Source organism: Pezoporus occidentalis, unplaced genomic scaffold (genome assembly GCF_034315485.1).
Source record: "Pezoporus occidentalis ecotype Australia unplaced genomic scaffold, CSIRO_AGI_Poc_V1 ctg13, whole genome shotgun sequence".
Taxonomy (NCBI): Eukaryota; Metazoa; Chordata; class Aves; order Psittaciformes; family Psittacidae; genus Pezoporus; species Pezoporus occidentalis.
This window is the reverse complement of record NW_026913103.1, coordinates 5,031,576-5,050,388: the sequence shown is the minus strand read 5'-3', so window position 1 is coordinate 5,050,388 and position 18,813 is coordinate 5,031,576. Positions and strand designations below refer to the sequence as shown.

Sequence of the window (18,813 nt, the reverse complement as noted above, 5' to 3'; positions counted from 1 at the left end):
CTGTCCACTACAGACGCTTACATCCTGTCCCTTGACCTAGAGGACACCACCTCTGCAGCAGCTATAAACAGAACAGTCATATCAGCTGCCTTATATGGCACAGCTGGATTTATACATCAAAGCTAACTCATACCAGAGTTCAGAATCTCAGCATTAGGTGCAAGATGTATTTTGAGGGATAAATAGGATGTAAATCAATTTTCACAAAGCTCTGCTTTCTCCTTTCTAATACACAGACACTTTTGATACTTAAGTGCCAAATATCTTATGAAATTCCATGTTTGGATTAAAATACTGTCTGGGGGAAGTATTATGTACGGATAATCTATCAACAGAATGAGACAAATTTAGCCAAGCTATAATCAGCAGCTCATAAATATTCTTAAAACTCACAACACAGATGTATTTTTATCCCTTCATAAAAATGCATTAACAGTAAGTCATACACATTCCATACCATGTATAAATATGTAATTTTATTCTTATGGTGCACTGTAAGCATGCATTGTGAAAGCCTTTCTCTTTCTAGTTACCCTTACACACACAAAGAAGAAAATGGATAAATAAATTGTGAAAAAATACAAAGGAGACAGTCAGACAGCAATACGAGTAACAGTATTTCAGGATATGGAATCATGTATTTCTGTCACACCAAAATGCAAGCAACTGCAGCCAATAATTATGAAGTTTCTGGGTTTCAAACATAAAAAGTAAAAAAAAGGGTTTCAAGTCCAAAACAGTTAAAAAGGTAAAAAAGTAACTGAATTTAGTACTGTGGAACAATCTTATTAGAAAAAAAAATTAATTCTACAGACAGAAACAATAAACAGCTAGAACACATTTTGATAGGAAATGGGGGTGGTTAAAAATTATTTCTGTTTTCCTGTACTCATTTTGAGTACTGACTAAGGTTTTCTTCAGCATTAATTTAGTTAAGACATTAATCTGCTTTTTGATACAGAAAGCTACATTTGAATATGCTTCTGCACCTTCTTTTTGTAGGAATCTACATGCAAGCTATCGAAGAACAGCCTTATTTGAAGAAACAATTTTCACCTGCCTTGAAGCAGTAGAAGCTTAACAGAAACCCTGAATGCCTCCATACCAGTAGCAGTTTCATTCACTAAATTTTCTGCTCACTGAAGATGATACTACTAAGTATAAAATTCTCTCTCAAACACTAATAACATGCTGATTAAAGTGTTTGAACACTGATGTGTGACCATTTCCCATAATTACCATCTTTGACAATTTCATAAACTTTTATATGAAATCTCCATTTTAATGGTTTTAATACTTACTGTTTGCAGATGGTAGGCTTCAGGTGCCATTGTCCCATTTCTGAATTGCAATTATCATCCAGAAGGCCACCATCGTCACTACTGTCTTCCTACAGAAGGAACATGTTTTACAGGTGTTTAAAAGCTAGTACTGTTTTTCAAACAGATGCAAAAGAAATTATTGCTATACTTACCATTCTTATTCAAGACCAATAACACAAATTTAATAAAGTGGTAGCTTTAATCTGAAACCATTCATAGTTTGTAAAGGTTGCATTACTAACTTTTAGGCACATGGTTTCTCAAATCCTTGCTGGAATAACACAGAGTGAATGGTGCTATTTATTTAACAACCACTGAAACTAGAAAAAAACCCTGCAACTGACATTTTCAAATCATTGCTGGCTTAGAAGAGATGCATCTCCATTATTCGGTTATAATCCAAATTATACTTTCCCCTGCCAATGACTACTAGGAACCTGCTTGGCAGTTTTATGTATATTACATTCTAGAACAAAGGAGACAAAATCTGCAACGAACTCAGAATTAAAATCTGATCTGTACTCCAGAATGAACCAACTTGGTTTTCAGGGTGAGGGAAATTAAACCACTGTGAAATTACATATCATGGGTTGCAAAAACAGTCATGCCACAAACCTGGGAATATCCTTGACCTTTCAATTTCAATATTGATTGCTATGAAGGATATAGAAGTTATATAAACAAAGCCAGTAAGTCATTGTATCTAAAAGCATCCCAATGATCCAGTTTCTTTCCCTTCTATTTTCACTATTACTCCTGCAGACCATTGTGTTACAGGGAATAAGATGCTTCCCAAAAATGGGAACAGCTGCATCAGCATAATTTGTGACATTTTTGGTGAGAATTGTGTACACATACTAACATGAAGGATCCTACAACTGAAATCCTCATGCTATGCCATGAAGATGTTCTCCTATTAGAAACTGCTGCCCATTCAGGGAACTCTAATTGCTACAGAATAGACAGAAAGGCAGTTCCATCAGGTGAGAACCACAGAATGTTCAGGCAAGTGGCATGACAGAAGAGGTGGGTGGAGTCTGTATGAAAAACATCTTTAGATTTCAACATGAACTGGAGCTTTTATGCGTGTGCAGACATATACATACTATTTGGAAGCCATTACAAATAGCTGCAGACTTTGGAAAATATTTTTTTGTTCTGGACTCAAAGGTGAAAAATAGGTAATTCCTAGACAGTGTATCTGATAGTCTCCGATTCTTTATTTTGGACAACTTGGAGTCATACACCTGGAACATGAACAGGAAGGCCAATTAGGAGGAATAAATGTGTAACTCCTAGCTTGCTCACGTTGAACTTACACTGTAGAAGCAACAGGGCTGTGGTATAATACCCTCAAACCCCGTAGTGAACCAGTAAAGGGCATTTTAATGATCAGTTGTTCCACAGGTCTAAAACTTCTTCCAATCTGAATAAGAACACTACTTGATTACAAATCCATGCTGTTTAAATTTGATTAGAAGCATCAATGAAACAAAACAGCAAAGTAGCACCTACTTATAAAGGTGTCTGTTTATGTCCAGGAAATAGCAGCTGAAAGAAGAGTAACTTGTTCTTGGGTCTGGTAGGTAAACATGGGAGTGGAAGAGACGAAAGGTAGGAATGTGTTGACTTTCAGAGTTTCCACTAAAATCATTGTCTAATGTTGTCACTATGTAAAAGACTCACAAAATATTAAATGTGGGATTAGTACAGCAGTTTCCTACTATACAAGTTTAATGAATGAATGTACAATCCTTTCCTGCCAGCTAATTTGCAAACTGTCTATGCAGCCAGTGCTTTGGATTTGACACTTGTAAAGATAACTAGTTTTAGACACATTTACAATGTGGACACAGCTTTAAGCTGCCCATTCAAACTACAAACCAACAATTTACATTTCCAAAATAAAATTGCTGAATTCTTTACCTGATTATCTTGGTCTTCAGAAAAATCTATAAGCTCATCTTCATTTAGTTTACTGCCATCAGCTGAATCTTCACTATAGTTTAGCCTGATTTTGTGCAATCCATCTGTATCAATCACAGACAGCAGTATATTTAATCAAATATTATGTCATCATTGAAGACCAAACTCATGTTCAATACCTAAGATTTCTCCAGGATTGCTCACAATAACTGTGATAATGCTGACATATAATATTTTATTCATGCATATGAACAGAAGTGAAAAGTTTCTTCAAAGTAACACAGCAGAAACTGTTCCTTATTCTGTGAAATGAGTAAAAATATTCTAAAGACAGACTAAGAACTATCATGAAATTACCCTATAGTTCCATGAAGCCTGTAAAACAGTATAAAAAGCTACTGACATCAAAAGCGGCAGTCTCATTTGGATCCTCATATAAGCACTTATTCCCATTCCTTCTTTCCCATGGTTCTTCCACGACATCAAACATATCCACACACAATAGACCACACTGAGAAAGACAGTCACAAGCTTATTTTTTACTTGAATCATTTCCTTGATCAGATTCACTGTGCAGTGATATGAAGACTTGTGCTGGTAAGAGGAAAAGGCAGCTTGAGAATGCACTGCCAGGGAGGGTAGAATGCAGGATCAGCTCTCCTGAGAGCAGCAGCTTAGAAATGCTTGTGAAACTTCACTGTTTGCTACATAAAAAAAGTATCTGTAAATTCACTCCCTATTCTCTCTACATATTTAGTCACCTGGGAAACCGCAGCAGAAGATACAAAGATTATTGAATGTTACAGCTATACCTGTGAAAGAAGCAGATACATAAGGCTACAGGCTCACTAGTCTTAGTATACTACCATGCAAAATTTCAGAACAGATTTTTGAGGCGAAAAATTGAAAAATATGTGGAAATAAGTGAAAAATAACTCATGCCAGCAAACCCCAAAATCTTAGTAAGAAAACTTTTCTTAAAGGGCTCTATAATATAGCTAAACAATCACTAAAATAAAAAGTGTTGGTTAGTGTCACTGGAGGATATATTTCTTATTAAGGAAAACCAGGATTTCTGTAAGAACAGTAAATAGGGCAATGAATTAGCTAATGGAAAAAATGGCAAAGACCTGCTTTTGAAAACGCTTCAACAGAGAACTTAAACACTTTGGAAAGAGGTTGCCAGTGGAATTCCACAGGGACAAACTTGGGAATTAGCCTTACTCCGTATCTTTGAAAAGACCTTAGCAGAAGAAATAGGCCATACACTAATGTGACTTAGCACTACTCAACTGGACAGCCACTCTGTCTGCTTTAGCACAGGAAAAGGTGGCCTCTTGGCCACTGACTATACTATCAAAGAGGCATCTGCTACCTTTGAGATACCCTAGGGTATCAAGGACATACCTATAGGTTTGGCAGGGTCAAGAATCAAAACCCACACCCTTCTGGAGCAACAGCTGAAGGCTGGGCAGAAAACCCAAGGCTTATATCCCCATCTTCCATTTGACTGAAATGAAAGTTTAAGACGCCCATCTAAACTTAGATGCCTAAACATTTACTAGTGTCAGTCTCAAACTGAATCTCACCCTTAAATCATAACAGTGACCTATACAAATGTCTACATTAATAAAAGGGTACACCATCTGCAATAGTTGAGCAAAGCAGTCCGAGTGGTTTAGTTGGTAACTGAATGACCATCAGCCACCAATACAATCTCTATCTGAATAGGATCCAAACCTTGCAGCGAACAGAGAAAACAATCTTTTCCTATTTCCTTCATCTGCCTTTAAAAGTACGTTAGTTCACTTTGATACAAATGCTGCTCAAGAGCGCTGAAATCAGCCTCCAAAGCAGTAATGCATGAAGAAAGCCTCTCTAAATGTAACATGGAGGTCATGTAAGTGATTTTTTTTATTTTTCTTTTTACTCTTTGTACATACCTTCTCTAAGGACATTAAAGAACCTAATGGTGTTGAAGCAAAACCTCAAATGCTGGAACACACTGTAAGCAAGGTTGCTGAAGCAATCTTAATTCAACTACTCCATGCACATACATTATGGGGATCCACAGTCAACTACTTTTCTTTCCTTAACAATTACAGCCTTAAGTGATGCAAAGTGGTCTACAAAATTATTTGTGTGAAAAAAGGTCACACAACTGAAAACTTAATCTGATTTAGGAAAACAGTTTTTCATCTCCAGCCTTTTGCCATGGAAGTTATGTCAACAACCACAAAACCGCTTAATACGCAATGGCTATAAATTACTTATATTGCAAGCACTCGAACCTCAGCACATACTGAACTTTCAAAGTACGAAGTTTACACAAACGTAGAAGTGGTAGCAGATGTGAAATCTCAATTTTTTTAATTAAAATGTGCATATTTTTACAATTACATACCCATAGATTGGCTAGCAGTTGTGAATTCACCCTGTATACCATTCGCGTCCAGAGTCCTATGGTCTAGTTTATGGCATGCTGATTCCACAGTGTTAGGTTCTTCCACATCACTGTCTATTTGATTTATTTTTTTGAAAGCACTTTTTCCCCTACAAGGACTTCTTCTACAACACGAAGACTCACTGTCCTCTGTTTCAGTGTTTGGGTCAATTAAAGCTGTATTAAACTTTTTGGTCAACATCTTCTTTGCCGTGGACTTGGAAGGTGAGTTTTGTGCATCTAATTCATTTGGCAAAGGAGATGGTGTGTTGCTCTCTCCATCTGAAGACGGAGATTTTAGCTGTGTTGCAGCATTTTCATGATAGTGGGGATTTGGTTCATATTTGGGTTTTTCTAAACCAGGAAAACAGATGACAGCCAAAAACCAGTGGGCACTGAAAAGGAAAAAATACATTAAAAAATAATTAATACATTAATGCTCATGGTTAAATCTGGAGTCCGTAATAAATAAACAAAATACTGAGTGTCCCCTATGTGCACACACACACAAAACACCAAACCTCCCATAGTTATCAAGGGTAGATTGTAATAGCTGTTCACTTTTCTGGGCAGGTTTTACTCAAGCCTTCAGAAACTTTTCTAAAGGTAAGATCATTCCTTTCAATCAGTCACCAACTCATTAATATGATGCAGTTAGTTTATTTCAATTTGCTCATACTATTTGCATTCTTTTCCTTCTTTTAATTAAAGCTTATTTCATCTTTAACATTATCACTGCATGAGACAGAGATTGTAGAGTTCATTTTTTATGGCTCTATAAAGTTTTCCGGTAGTTCAGCACTAGCAACAGTAGTCAGATCTAATGGTATCGCTGCATTGCCCATATTCTTTTGCCTATGAGATCCTCCAATTGTGTATCACAATTTTTTAAAGAAATCTTGTCAACAGTGAACTAAAAAGGGGAAGAAAGAGTATTTGTAATAGCATCACCACAACTCTGTTGTCCTCCCTTTGTTGTCCCTTTGAGTGACCCTTTCAAAGAACTGACGTTCTAACCCTTTCAGGACCAAAACCAGTTATTTCCCCCAAAACAAAGTAAGTTTTGCTCCAGTTTCCTTTTTATCTCCTATTCCCTCTTCAGACTTCACTGACTTGCCACTCCATCAGAAATGGAGCAGTAGCAAATTCAGGGACTGAGGCACTGCAAATAGATACTGACTGACCCGATTTAGAAATTTTCTGAAGGTTTTCTGATTCCCTATAGATTCCCTACAGCAAATAGCAAAACACAACCTCACTATGTATTATGCAGGTGGTTTAGGAAAAAAAAGAAAAACAGTATTTAAAAATGCATGTCTAACAGACATTAAAAATTAGACAATTACAAAGCCTCAATTCTACTGAAATTCAAAGGCAGTTAAAGTGGCCTCTGAAAGCAGAATATGAAGTATGCAACAAGCTTTAAAGCAACAAAAATTTAGGTGACAGACACCTCAAAATTATCGCACTTAAAGCTTCGGAGGAGAGGGATGACAAGGATGAAGCCTGCAGTGGACAGGGAGAATTATCTTACAACTGAGTCATTTTTACTACCTAAGGGCTGGCTGACTTCCCATGGCTATACAGAGGTCATAGCATCTCAAAATCCAAAGTCCATACTTGTAAACAGCTTTCTAAAGGACTTACTTTCAACTTTACAACAGATCTCTGGTCACTTATCTCATAACTGCCTCTCTACAGCTAGCCTCAGAATTCAGACAGGGAGGAGAAATTTTCCTCCCACTGTACAATGGCATAGTATCTAGACACATTTCATTGAAGACAGTCTAATTTAAAAAACCCCAAAGTTCTTTGAATTACTGAAAGACCTGTTAGGCATGCCTATGATATGTCAGCTACAGTTCTCTTGTCTCTCCGTCCTTTACTCATGTTTTTATTGTATATATTTTAAATGCAGCAGTTTAACATTCCTAAATATTAAGGACAGCTTAGATTCTATTCATGAAACATGGAAATGTGTTTGTGACAACTTGCTCTGATCTTAAAGAAAGCAAACACCATTAAACTCCTTAACAACTATTAGAATGCTATCTGTCTGCTTCCTGACCCAAGAAACTTATCAGGACAAATGGATATAAAGAAAAAGAATCAAGCTCTAAATATAGGGCAGTAGAATTTTCAATTGCATTTTCTTCCAATATAGGTTTCATATAACTAAGGAATGTTTTCACGTAAACCATACAGATCTCATCAGAACAAAAAGTAAGGGCTAAAAAAGGTAAATCCAAAAATTATCAGCAATAACTACTTAGAAGAATGAACTTCAGAGAACAAGGTAAAACTGATTCTCTGAACTGGTTCAGAAGAAGTACTCAGAGAAGTTCATTTTTTCTCAGTCTTTATTCTGTCTGATACTTCTTAGACGACAACAATGAACTTAAAGGTTCATAACTGTTTTTTTTTAATCACCTGGAAAAGTATGTTTATTCTCTTAATTTTTAGTTTCAATTCACACTATTACTTTCAGTTTCAGAATGAGGAGGGCTTAAAGCGTTACTGACTGTGACAGAAAAGTTCATTTACTTACGCTTCATTAAGGGGAACAAAAATGAAATCTTTCTCAAAAATGTCAACATGTCGTGTCCATGTTTTTACTCGCCCATGTCGTTTTTGTTGTATTCTGCAAGAAAAACACATGATTTGTAGGCTGGCTTATTTTAAGTGAAAGACTACTTTTCCAGATATTTTCACCTTAACAGCTTCTTAAGATTTTCATTTATTTTATGTCTGTTATAGGTCTGGATGCTTCCTAGAGTTCTGTTGGTAGCACAATATTGTCTATAAGGATTTTACCTCTGTAAAGCACCTCTTCTTGTAGTCTTCCCTCTACTTAGCTCTTAGTTAAACTGACTTATCAACAGACTTACGAAAGGTTTGAAGTTTCATGAATATTTCTCCTTTCCCTTTGATTAAGGCGTTTATAGAAGAAAGAACTGAACACATGTATTCTATCAGCATCTTCTTTTTTCAGTTTTTCAAGTACCAAATATCTAGTTAGTAAAAATAAAAAAGCAAAAGAAAAAAAATCATGGAGGTGAATTCCATCAAAGTATTCTCCCAAAAGTAAAAAGGACTTCCAACAGTGCTACCTCCCCACCACACTGTTACAGCCTTTCACAAAAGAGATAAAAGAGTATTAGAGCTAACTAACCACAGGAATTAATTAAGGCAAAATCTGTTCCAAATATTTCAAGATATTAAGTTCTCTGTTCAATCAAATTGTTTTGCTGCTGTTGTATTTGTTTTTAGATCATGGCAGCAAGATAAATTTTCAATTAATATATTACATAAAGAATACATATAAAATCTAGGAAAGATTCATAGTCTGTAACAGCCACTAAATCTCCAAACACTCCCAGAGTGATGCACTGATCTTCTTTTTACTTCTAAAATATTTTAGTAGACTGAAAATTATACGCATGTGCTTTATGTGTAGCATAAACACAGCTGCACATAACAACATAATATACTTCTAGTAGCTGTAGCATCAGTGACACAAAAAAAAAAAAATGTATGTATTATGTTAATCAGAACAAATGAAATTCCACGAAATACAAATACTCAGGAAAAAAACAAGTGAACTTAAAAAATGTCTTTTTTTCCAGTTAAAATTCCTCTTCAGATGCTAAGAAATTTTAAAGAACCTTTCTTCCAAGTGAGAACAATGTCACTGTCAAGCAGGATAGCAGAGGAATCAAAATTTCTAGCAAAGATACAAAACAACCTTTTAAATTAGAGCTATATATACTTGGAGACCAAGTATTATCAACTGACTTATGAATTTTTAGTGTAGGAATTTTTCAGGTTTCAAAGACAACAAAAAAATTATTTGAAATAAAACTTACTTTAAATAAAAATCAATAATAACATCATTTAAAAACTCTCCTTCATTTAGACAATGGAGGTCTTCATTGGTCACAGAAATACCACCTTTAGCTGGAGGAGGTGGATAAACTATCAACCTGAAAAGAAAAAAACAAAATATAATCAATAATGACAGGCTGAAAAAAACCTCAGAGAATCAATACAGGGAAAGATAAACATCTTACTTTTCAATAGGACCAATAAATACTGTGTGTGGTTCTCCAATTTCTTCATCATCATCAAAATATGGTAATTGTTTATTTCGCTGCTGCATTTTGGATTCAGAAGCAACCTTAACAGAATAAAGTGAAAATCAATTTGCACAGTGTGCTCAAATTTACGAAAAAGGTAGTAAAGCTTTAAGAAGTCCAGCAGTGTAATACCCACTGCTTTTGTGAAGACTTCAAGTGTTTGTTGTTTTTTTTCCTTTCCTAATTAATTTCTTACATTTAGGTCTGTTCTTATTTCTTGCAGAGTCACAAATCTTTCAAATTCTTTAAGAGGAAGTTTTGTTTAAAGAAAGCACTGATTAAATTTAACTACAACATTGCAACTTAATTTCTTGTTTAAAATATTACCATTCTACAAGTAGATTAATTTGGAAACATTGTAGTAAAGATTTCTCATCTCTTCGTAATTTTAAATTGCAACACTTCTTGTGGACCACACTAAAAAGTATTGTGAATGCACAGAGTATTTCCCATAGTTTCATAACCCACCATGATGCAGTCTGAAAATCCTCATATAAAAGCCAGCAGAAATTGTTGATAATTTTGGGGTGCTCTGGGGACTAGCACACTAACTTTAGTGTATTTGTAACCCAAATAATATAATGACTTTGACAAAAATATAATTACATTTTTTATTTTGTTTTCTCTGTGAGATGGGCTTCCTTTGGAATTGTCTTCCAAGCACTTGGTAAAAGCAACAAGCCTGCCATTGGCCTCTTCAAAGGAAATTTTCACAAAGAAGTCAGAAATATTATTTCTAATACCAATGTCAGTAATAATTTTTTCAAATATTGAATTTGCATGAGGATCAAGACCAGTTTCAAAAATCAAAATTATATACTGCTCTTCTTGACCTACAAAAAAGCAGAGAAAATTATTTAGAAAAAAAATACGTTGCAAGAATGAACAGATTTCAAAGGCTCATGTGCCAACACCCACATACACTGTCGACAATATATGCAAGCAGTAATACCGATAGAAGAATTAACTATGAAGCCCTTCTACCTACATTTTTTCTTTATTCTTTATTTAATGTTATCTTATTTTTTCTTATTATAGTTCTACTGTTTTTCTATAATCCTACTGTTTCAATACAATTCCAGAAATTATGTATTCAGCATAATTTCCTCTCTATATACAGAAACACCATGCCCTAATTTCTCCCAGGTCAATGCTAAAAAGTCTAGAGCAGCTCTCTCTCTCAAAAAAAACAAACCAAAAAACAATCCATTTGTGATTGATATATATCCATCTGTGGAAATTTATTAGAAAAGGAGAACTGTATTAAGAACCTACAGGGGCTTTCATGGTCTGGCATTCATTTACTTAACCCCTTCAATGTCTACATGTTATTTAAAATATTTCTGCCTGGTTATCTCCTACTTTCAAATAGATGCGATTACAAAAGGGAAAGAAAAAAGGGAGAACTAAGACAACATATGCTAAATAAAACAAAAGCAGCATATGAGACCCCATGATTCAGGTAGATTCATGGTCTGCCTTGATCCTAGAAGGTGACATTATTGCCTTTTGAAAATCTTACATATTAAAGTCACAGCATATAAGCCCAGAGGTCCCTAGCCTTTTAGCTAACACAGTCTACAAGAATAATTTTTACATGTATATACAGCACTGACATCTACATGTCAGGTGTTTCAGACAATAGAGTTTGTGAGAAACACTGACAGATTGAAAGAGATACTGCTTTAACCTGGGGCAGCTAGCAAGTAGGACACAAAACTTAAAACCACTGCTTAGAGACTAAATGGAATAGAATACTGAAGAGGGGAAAAAAAGTACATTTTTGAGATGACTGTTTCCAGACTTAAATGGGAAAATAAGCATGACGTTTTTTGAAAAAGTGCATATAAACCAGGTAACGCATATTAGAGGCATCAAGTTCTAATAAAACTACTCTTACTGATTCTAGGCACATGTTTTGGTTACAGAAGTACGAAAACCTGTAATGGAAATTTCATGAAAGAAAGTTCTTTTTCTCTGATCAGATTTCTGTTACCATAGAAACAGAAATCTCTTAAGGATCTCAAATCCACTAGCAACCAGTTTCACTTCTAAGAAGTACGCATCTGAAGAAAGAAAGGAACTGAAAATGTCACAGTAATCAAAATCTTCATCTCCTTAAACAGGTAAAGTGATCTCACCATCTAGAAGAGCAAAGCCCTTCTTTCAGGTCCTGTAACAAACAATCAAAAACCTCTCTGCCTGTGGTGAACATTCTATGAGCAGAATACCATATTCTCTCATGCTTACTCTTGGTAGCCCTAATAAATCTGGCATTTTTTTTTGGTACAGTGGCTTCAACAGGTCACAGTATCCCTTTACCAAAAATTGGAAAATGTGCGTCAGATTGATCAGCTATTGTGTAAATATCACCTATTCACACAATCTGAAAAATAAACAAGCAGTAAATTGCACTAGGAGGATTTAGACAGTTAGACACAGGAACAGGATTCAGGCTGCAAACCCCAGTCTCACATAGCTGGCTAACTCAGAGCAGCAGGGACCTGTTTTTCTGTAAGACAAGAGTTTCAGACATATGCATAACCATTTCCTTTTGGTTATTTTTAACTCAGCACGCTAACTGTCCCATAAAGTAATTCTTCAGTAGCATATTTCCCAATTCACCACCTACAGAATTTAGGTGGATAACTGGGTTTAGAGAGGTCCTATTTTGGGAACACAAACACAATTGCTTACACAGCTATGGATTCAGGCTTACAGTAATTTCACTGCTCACAAAGCAAATGGCAAGTCTTACCACAAAGTACTCCTAAGCATGAAGTACAATAAAGCAGTTGGGTATAAAACTAGGTCAGCACCACAGCCTCAGAGGAAAAAGCTAGGGAGAGAAAGGCTGAGAGACATGAAGGAAGGATTTCTCTACCCAGACAACTCAGGAGGCTTTTTTCACTTGTGAACACCTGTGTTCATTTGGGGTCTAATGCCTACTCCCAGGGTTGTCTCTAGCTTCCCAGCATGCTAATTACTTTGTAATTACAATACTCCTTACAGCTCATACTTTTTATGGGAAGTGGATGAGCTTATTAAAATAGTATTATGTCTTGGAAGCACACAATTCTGAGATTGTTGAAAGCATTCTTCCTCCATTTGAATGCAACATGTATCTATGAAGCTGAGTGCAAGTATAAATAACCACAAAATTTAACCTAAAGAAAAGCCTATTTAAGGGGAAGAGGACTATGCTAATTTAGAAAAAAATAGTGCACATATTAAGATGCTAGACCCTTGAGGAAAACTATGCTGAAATTAATGTTAAGATTCCTGAAGACAATCTACTTAGTTTCCAGGCAGGCATTAGTTTACATCACAAAATCACTACAAGTATATGGGGAAAAACAACAAATCAGCTCACACAGTTTCTACTTAAACTCAGGCCTGTAAGCAGAATAGCACAGAAAGCAGATGGAAGTATAACCCAAAACTGTCCTATAAACATAAAGGCCCAAAAGCTAAAGAGACTTGCTTTCACATTCAGCACAAATATTAGTGGAAAAAAGCCATACTAAACCGACTTAACTGTTGTAACTAGCACATGTCTGGGCAGACAGAAGACTATACAGTTTTGCCAAGCTGTTCTGAACTGTACTCATCAGCCTGGGAAGGTGATAGTCTGGGAAAACATGACACCTGCCCCTGCCAATGATGTCAATTTTAGTGTTTTGTTCACTGTCATGATGTAAAACATTAAAAGGTAATTTAAAGAAAACAGTAGACTAAAATTGTTTTACTTACTGTCTCCTTTACATTCGTACCAGACATTATCTTTACTCATTTTCAGTTGTTCTCTCAGGCTACTACAGGTTGATGGTACTGTTTGTAAGAAAACTACTGGTAATTTTCGTACACTACACCATTCACATTTGGTAAGTTCTGAAGTTTTCAGGTTAATTTCTCGGATATCACTTTCTGATTCTAGAAGAAAATAATGACATATTAAATTATAGTAAAAATAGATAGGTTTGCTTTGCAATTTCTCCTCTGATTTTAACAAGGAACCAGTATGCGCTCATTAACTTTATAAAAAGTATTCTAATATATGAAATTAACCCATATTCAGGAAGCGATGCCTGTTAATACCTTAAAAGACAGACTGAACTCCTCCACTCTCACCTGTCAGGAAAGTAATCAGAAACAAAGTGTCTTCTTCTCACAAACTTTAATCCAGTTTTAATTCCACAGAAAAAACATGATTTCCAGTGATTTAAATTCACAACTATCGCTGTGTTTGTTTTGTAGTTTGTAAAGTTTGTAAAACTTTCTTTGTACACTTACCTTTGATCAAGCTCCCTTATCAAAAATAACTTCAAAATTAAAAGAATGATGAATGAACATTAGAAAAATTATTAATGGTAATCAGTTAAAGCTTTATTTAGTGGCAGCCTCCACCACAGAGGCTATATAGGAGCCATACCATCAACAGGATAGAAAACAGGAGCCAACATAAAGTCCTTCTAATAAAAAAAAAAATCAAAAAAAAAAAAAAAAAATCAATGCAACATGTCTGCCTTCTCCTCCTTTCCCTGTAAAAGGCAAGAGACACTGTAGGGAATTCCTGAAAATACTTAGGCTTTTATTCAGTTAAATTTGTAAATGTATCTTGGTCAGACAGATGGTGAGTGAAAATTAGTAGAACTAGTACCACCCAATCCGCATCACCCTGAGCATAACTGCAGAACACCATACGATAATAAATAAATAAATAAATAAATGTCTATACTCTACATCCTCCCTTCTGTTGGCTACTGAATTCACCCGTGGCTCCCACAAAAGGAGTCTGCTGCTTGTACAGCCAAGGAAAATAGTTAAACAGTTACCAAAAGCAAGTATTCACTGGCTGCAGACTGGAAGTGGTGGCCACCAGGGCTTCTGCACAGCAAAGCAGCCCTCCTTTCTTCCAAACCTCATATACCTCTGGTCCCACTAACTGGGGAAGAAGCAGCCCAGCTCTAAGTCAGGCTGCAGCAACAGCATACTCCCTTCAAACCCACTGGGCAGCAGAAATATGGTACATTATCTAACTAGCCCGTCGCCTTGCCCTGATTTCTCCTTTCTCTCCTTAAGGACTTATATAAAAGAGAACGAAGTTAGTAACTAAATGAAAATCCATAGATGGTAATTCATTTATGAGTCTTTCTTTCCCTCTTTTTTGCTTAAAACAAAAAAACAAAATAGTTTTCCAAAGCTAGGCTGTAATACCTCAGCATGTACCGTAATACTTCAATTTTCAATCACAGAATACCAGGTTGGAAGGGACCTCAAGTATCATCTGCTCAGAACTTTCTTGGCAACAACAGTGTAGACTACATGGCTGAGCACTCCGTCCAGCTGAATCTTAAAAGTGTTCAAAGTTGGGGAATCCACCACTTCCCTGTGGAGATTATTCCAATGGCTGATTGTACTCATTGTGAAAATTCTTCCTCTCGTGTCCAGTCAGAATCTCTCCAGGAGTAACTTGTGCCATTATCCCATGTCTTTTCCATGTGACTCCTTGTAAAAAGGAAGTTCCATCTTCTTTGTACCAACCCTTCACTGGAACACGGTGATACGGTCTCCTCTGAGACTATTTAGGATGAACAAACCCAGGTCTCTCAGCCTTTCCTCACATGTCAGGCTTCCCATCCTTTGACCATTTTTGTGGCCCTTCTCTGGACCCTCTCCAGCTTCTCCACATTTTTTTTGTATAGTGGGGACCAAAACTGAACACAGTGTTCCAGGTGTGGCCTGAAAATCACTATGTAGAGTTGGATAATAATATCTTTATCTCCGCTGGTGATGCACCTGTTGATGCAACCCAGCATCCTGATACAGCTGCATCCTGTTTACTCATATGGAGCTTGCTGTCTTGTCAGGACCCCAAAGTCTCAGTCAACAGATCTGCTCCCCAGCTGGGTAGATCCCACCCTGTGCTGCACACCTAGATTACATTTTCCCAGCTGTGCACGACCTAATATTTGTCCTTGCTGAACTTCATAAGGTTCTTGTTAGCCCACTCTTCCAGTCTATCCAGGTAATCCTGCAGGGTGGCTCTCCTTTCCAAAGTGTCTACTTCCCCACAGTTTGGCATCATTAGCAAACTTTGACAGGGTACACTTAATGCCATCTTCCAGATCACTTATGAAGATACTAAGAAGCACTGGGCCCAATATTGATCCCTGAGGGACACCACTTGTGACAGGTAGGCAGTTTGTAAAGGAGCTATTTACCGCGAACTTCTGGGTATGGCCTGTCAGCCAGTTTTCTCCTTCCTAAATGAAAGCACTTAATTCATTTTACCTAATTTCTCACTTTCAGAGGCAGACCATAGTAATGACAATCCCAACTTAAACTGAGATTCAACCTATTTAACTGAAGCATACAGGTCCTTCTAACTGTGTCTAGATAGAGAACATTGCCAAAACATGACTTAGTTGGTCTCCTTGTGACTGTTTACACTGAGACGAAGCATACTGCATTTCCTGTGTGAGGAAGACTGTCTACTCTTCAGATGAAAATTTAAATTATATTTATATTGCATGAAGACAAGCATAACATATTTTACCATAAATGCCTTAACCTGTGAACAATATTTCCTATAACACTGACATAAGACAGACAATAGGACTTATTAATTAAAGGCAACAAGAACAGTTTTTTTTACATATTAGAAAGCTGTTTCCTTGAAACACCAGTTGGGAGTTGCAGAAAACTGAGAAGAAATGTGAAGAAAATTTTGAGAACTTGACATATATTTGTACATGTAAAAACAGGCTCAAGACAGGACAGTACTGCTGTTTCTACAGCTGTCCAAAGCATTTGCCTTTCCATGAAAAAGCATGACCACTGTAATAGTCCTAAAGAAAAAACAGTAGGTGTCATTTTTATTTTGAGACCCTTACTTGTATTTAAGCAAATCATACTACGATTATGAAGTTCACCGAAATGGAGCTAGCGGGGAATACACCCATCTTCCTCCAGATGCAAAACTCAAAAAAACCCTAAATAGCAAATGTTCCAATAAATGCAGAAACACAGCATTTAACGAGCTGCCATTTTTATGCTATTGAGTGATCAAGTCCCATGGAAATAATTTCACCCTGAAGCTGTTCTGACTAAAAATTGACAGGTATTTACTACAAATTTTAATAAGCTTTTTAGTGGTTTGGGGTGTTTTTTTTTTAATACATTTAATACATGAAAAGTGGTAGTTTCTATGCATCTCTATTTTAGATGTGACAGAAACTTAAACACTTCAGTTACCAAAGGATACGCTTATCTTTACAGGTTGTCAGACACCTTTATGCATATAAGAATGCCAAAATGCAATAGTACTCTTTTACAAATACCAAAATATAAAATTCAATAGGACTGCATCTTCATGAAAATTTAAGATTAACAAAAGGAGGCAAAGCTTGTTTTCAGGCTCAAAGCAAAATCCTACAAAAGAAAACAAAGGAAATGGAGCAACAGTTGTAAGCTCGCCATTTCCTAAACTATGTCACTGCATTTCTTTCAGTAACATGAAATATACTAAGTTTAGGCCAGAGAAGAAAAAATTTGCAAGGGAGATACAGACAGGAAAGGTCTAACACAGCTGAGTGGCTTTTACAGCCTACTTATGCATCTCAAATGAAAGAACTAAGAAAGTGTTAAAGAGATAACACCTTTTATAGGAAGTTACTCTTGCCTCTTGCTTTTGTTAATTATTTTCAAGAAAACCTTTGCAAACCATCACCAGAATACCTACAGCTCTTCAACTACAATGAAGGGGAAGAACTAATAACCCAGTTGCAAGCACGCCACAAACTGCTAATTCCTGCTATCTGTGAATTTCTTTCTGTCAGTAGAAGGCAGAGATGATGCAAAATCATTTTGGTTTTTATTCACCAGGCAGTTCAGGTCAAATTTACACTCGGCCTTTTTCCCACCCCTCCCCCATCCCCTACTTATTTGGGTACAGGCACCCAGTATATTATGTACATGACAAAGGCAGAACTGACATTTCATTATGATTCAACTTGATAATTCCTTTCACTTGATAATTCCTTTTTAATAAATTTCTTCATTCAGCATACATATAATGAGTATTAACATGAAATGAAAGATATGCTCACCTTCTTGACTTTCTAGGCGTATTTTGATATAATCCAGGCAAAACTGTGGAAGACAACACAACAGTAAGATTTCACACCTTCTCCAAACCAGAACTGACTTAATACCTTTTAGCTGTTAGCAAACATACTTCATTTGACTAAGTACTTAAGTAATGAAAAAATTAAAATAAAAATGTAAAATATAATTTACAAAAAAAAAGTGTACATTTTAGCACAACTCCATGAAGCAAGTAAATCTTTACTAACTATTCAGTGTCTCTTTCAGTCATAGTAACTGTGGAAACCTAAGATTTAAGTAATCCATTTTCAAAAAGGTTTAAAATACTCTGAGAAATGCCACAAATTATAAGGAGAAAAAAAAAAAAAAACCCTCAGAAGAGAATGTCACCTATCAGTATCAGTATTTAACCAAATCAAGCAATAGGGTTTTGCAAAGGTGGAAAGAATGATCAATACCTCTCTGCTATTTATGTGATTACTCAAGCAAGAAGTATGCATTTTATCTTGCTTACTGCATACAGCTAACATTCAATGTCTCCTTGAAAGTGCCCATGTATCTTAGAAGGCTAACAAAAAAATATTGTTCTACAGAAGTAAAATTATTCACTTGCAGACATGTTTATTCCTGTAGCTGTTATCTTCAACGTTTTTAACAAATGCACACTCATCCATAAGCCCCTCCCCAAGCATGTAAACAGGGTTTTCAAGAGATTTGAAAGCATGATGTGTATATTGAACACCAGAACTAGATCATATGCATTAGTACATAACAGTATTTGGGGATTCTTTAGGAATCACAGCCCCTGAAGTTAGAGAAACTTACTACTCTGGGAAAAGGCAAAATATGTTATTCAAGTATGAAAATAACAATGCCC

General features: G+C 36.0%; 1 protein-coding gene across 6 annotated transcripts in view; it reads right to left on the bottom strand.

The window, feature by feature from the left end:
• The window catches only part of SENP6 (SUMO specific peptidase 6), a 79,247-nt gene that overhangs the window by 6,088 nt on the left and 54,346 nt on the right, over positions 1–18,813 (bottom strand). For 3 of the 6 annotated variants that reach the window (XM_062608229.1, XM_062608231.1, XM_062608230.1), the window contains 11 exons: positions 17,939–17,981; positions 13,581–13,760; positions 10,434–10,660; positions 9,762–9,868; positions 9,558–9,674; positions 8,580–8,702; positions 8,240–8,332; positions 5,653–6,086; positions 3,249–3,352; positions 2,429–2,569; positions 1,302–1,390 (listed from right to left, as the gene is read on the bottom strand). In XM_062608229.1, coding sequence (XP_062464213.1) covers positions 1,302–1,390; positions 2,429–2,569; positions 3,249–3,352; positions 5,653–6,086; positions 8,240–8,332; positions 8,580–8,702; positions 9,558–9,674; positions 9,762–9,868; positions 10,434–10,660; positions 13,581–13,760; positions 17,939–17,981 — 1,658 coding nt within the window. The remainder of the gene's footprint in view (positions 1–1,301; positions 1,391–2,428; positions 2,570–3,248; positions 3,353–5,652; positions 6,087–8,239; positions 8,333–8,579; positions 8,703–9,557; positions 9,675–9,761; positions 9,869–10,433; positions 10,661–13,580; positions 13,761–17,938; positions 17,982–18,813) is intronic. The other 3 variants (XM_062608234.1, XM_062608232.1, XM_062608233.1) reach the window with 2 other exon arrangements.